This window comes from Aptenodytes forsteri, unplaced genomic scaffold (assembly GCF_000699145.1).
Source record: "Aptenodytes forsteri isolate BGI_AS27 unplaced genomic scaffold, ASM69914v1 Scaffold147, whole genome shotgun sequence".
NCBI classification, from domain to species: domain Eukaryota; kingdom Metazoa; phylum Chordata; class Aves; order Sphenisciformes; family Spheniscidae; genus Aptenodytes; species Aptenodytes forsteri.
Genome location: NW_008795320.1, coordinates 1,422,293 through 1,424,379, shown reverse-complemented (window position 1 = coordinate 1,424,379; position 2,087 = coordinate 1,422,293). Strand labels below are relative to the sequence as shown.

Here is a 2,087-nt window from a genome sequence, read left to right as displayed (position 1 = left end):
GCCGGGCGGGCGCTGCCGGCATGCGCCGCGGCGTTCTCCAGCACCGCTAATCCCTTAATCTCTCAGATAATCAGTGCCAGAAACGCAAATTACACTGGGATTGCAGCGCACAGCTGCAGCGATGCCAACGCTTCGATGGTATCGCTGTGAATAATGATTCTTTTGTGACTTACTACCAAGTGGTGCCGGTTTATCGGGCGTAAAACAAAGAGGCTCTGGGTTAATCTTGTAGGTTAATGGGGGTGTTGTAGGGGCAGGGGGCTGGCGTGCCTGGAAGGGGGCGATGGGGAGAGGAGAGCGGTGCAAGGTTGGGCTGGGCTGGATCAGGCCCTGGGTCATGGTCAAACCAGGGTTTCGGCGTGCCCGGGGTCTCTGGCATCCCCACGGCAGGATCTGGTGAAACACGGTCCCACTGACGCCGGCTTCTCCCGCAGGTTTCACCGTGGGGATTACACAGTGGGGGTGCGCATCAACGACTACCTGGACATCTACTGCCCGCACTACGAGGAGCCGCTGCCCGAGCGGATGGAGCGCTACATCCTCTACATGGTCAACTACGAGGGGCACGCATCCTGCGACCACCGGCAGAGGGGCTTCAAGCGCTGGGAGTGCAACCGGCCCGACTCCCCCAGCGGGCCCCTCAAGTTTTCAGAGAAGTTCCAGCTCTTCACCCCCTTCTCGCTGGGCTTCGAGTTCAGACCTGGCCACGAGTACTACTACATCTGTGAGTAGGGGCCGCCGCGGGGACGGTGGGGAGGGGATGGGCGGGGGTCTGGCGAGAGCATCCCCGGGACGTCCCCCGCATCACCCCGCGGTGCAGACCGGACCCGGGCGCTGAGCCGTGGCTCGGTTTGCACTGGCGACCCAAAACGCTGCAAAGCCCCCAAACCCAGCCGTGCCCTTGTGCTGGCAGCGCCGGCATGTCCGGCTCAAGGCAGAGATCCCAGCCGGCACACGGTTGGTGCCGAAACCCTTTGCCGGGACTTAGTCACAGCCATGGGCATGGGGTGGCCACGAGAGTGACTAGGACTTACCAGGGACCGCTGGATGATGGGGACACCGGTCTCATCCCCGTGGGACTACCACCAGGCACCGGTAAAGGTGCTGCACCGGAGCGGTGGCGCAGCCCTGCCAGCCCCAGGCAGTGGCCCCCCACGCTCCCGCGCTCTCCGGCGCACTCCCATGTATTCCCACACGCTCCCGTGTATTCCCGTGCTCTCCCGGGGCAGCGCTCCCCTTTCTCACCCAACAGATGAAGCCCAAGCTGGCCGACCCGCTCCGGGGGAAACTTTTCTGCAGGCGCCCGGGCGCTGGTTGCAGGATCAGGACCCCCGGGGTGGAGCGGATCAGGCCCCTCGTTGAATTTCTGCCTCCGGAGCGGCCGGGCATGGGGGCCAGGGGAGAGGAGGGGGAGAGGAGCCAGACGGGCTTCCTCGGGAGCCCGCCGGAGCCATGGAAAAATAAGCTAATGGGGCACGGATCAGGTGCTGGGAGTGTGGCAATCAGTAAAGGGTAAAAAAAAAAAAAAAAGAGAAACCATGACCCCCAAGCACTCGACGGTGTCACAGGGAGACAGGGACGCCTCTCTTCTCGCGCCGGAGCCAGCCGGCATGCTTATCTTCCTTATTATTTCTCCCCCTTTTTCCTAAAGCATCTGTTTTCAGCCCACTTAATTTGTTCCTTTTATCTATATTAAATTACCATTTTTTCCCCCCTCTCCTTCTCCCCCTCTAAAAAGACCCACCTGCAAACCACATCACACCTACAACCCCCCCCCCCCCCCCCCCCGTTTTATTTTTTTTATTTTTTTATTTTTAATGTCGTTAGGGAGAGATTACACAGAAGTAAATGGTGAAGCCGATCATTGCTAAACCGGTTAGAATTCATGTCATGCGGAACATTAGAAATTATGCCTCTTTGAGGAACCGTATTTAGCAGACATGAAAGAAAAGAAATTACCTCCTCCTCGAGCTCGCAAATTGGAATGCCATTAACCTCGCAGGCACAGGGACGCGCTTGTGCTCCCCGTGCCGGGTCAAGGGCATGGGCTGGCCCTGGGGATGGAGCCGGTGGACGGAGCGGCTGCA

The 2,087-nt window shown here is 59.6% G+C and overlaps 1 protein-coding gene across 1 annotated transcript in view; it reads left to right on the top strand.

Annotated features, from left to right (window-relative positions):
• Window positions 1-2,087, top strand: part of LOC103899409 (ephrin-A2) — an 88,702-nt gene that overhangs the window by 83,104 nt on the left and 3,511 nt on the right. Inside the window, exon 3 of the mRNA XM_009279887.1 lies at window positions 435-724. Within this exon, the coding sequence (XP_009278162.1) occupies window positions 435-724 (290 nt within the window). The remainder of the gene's footprint in view (window positions 1-434; window positions 725-2,087) is intronic.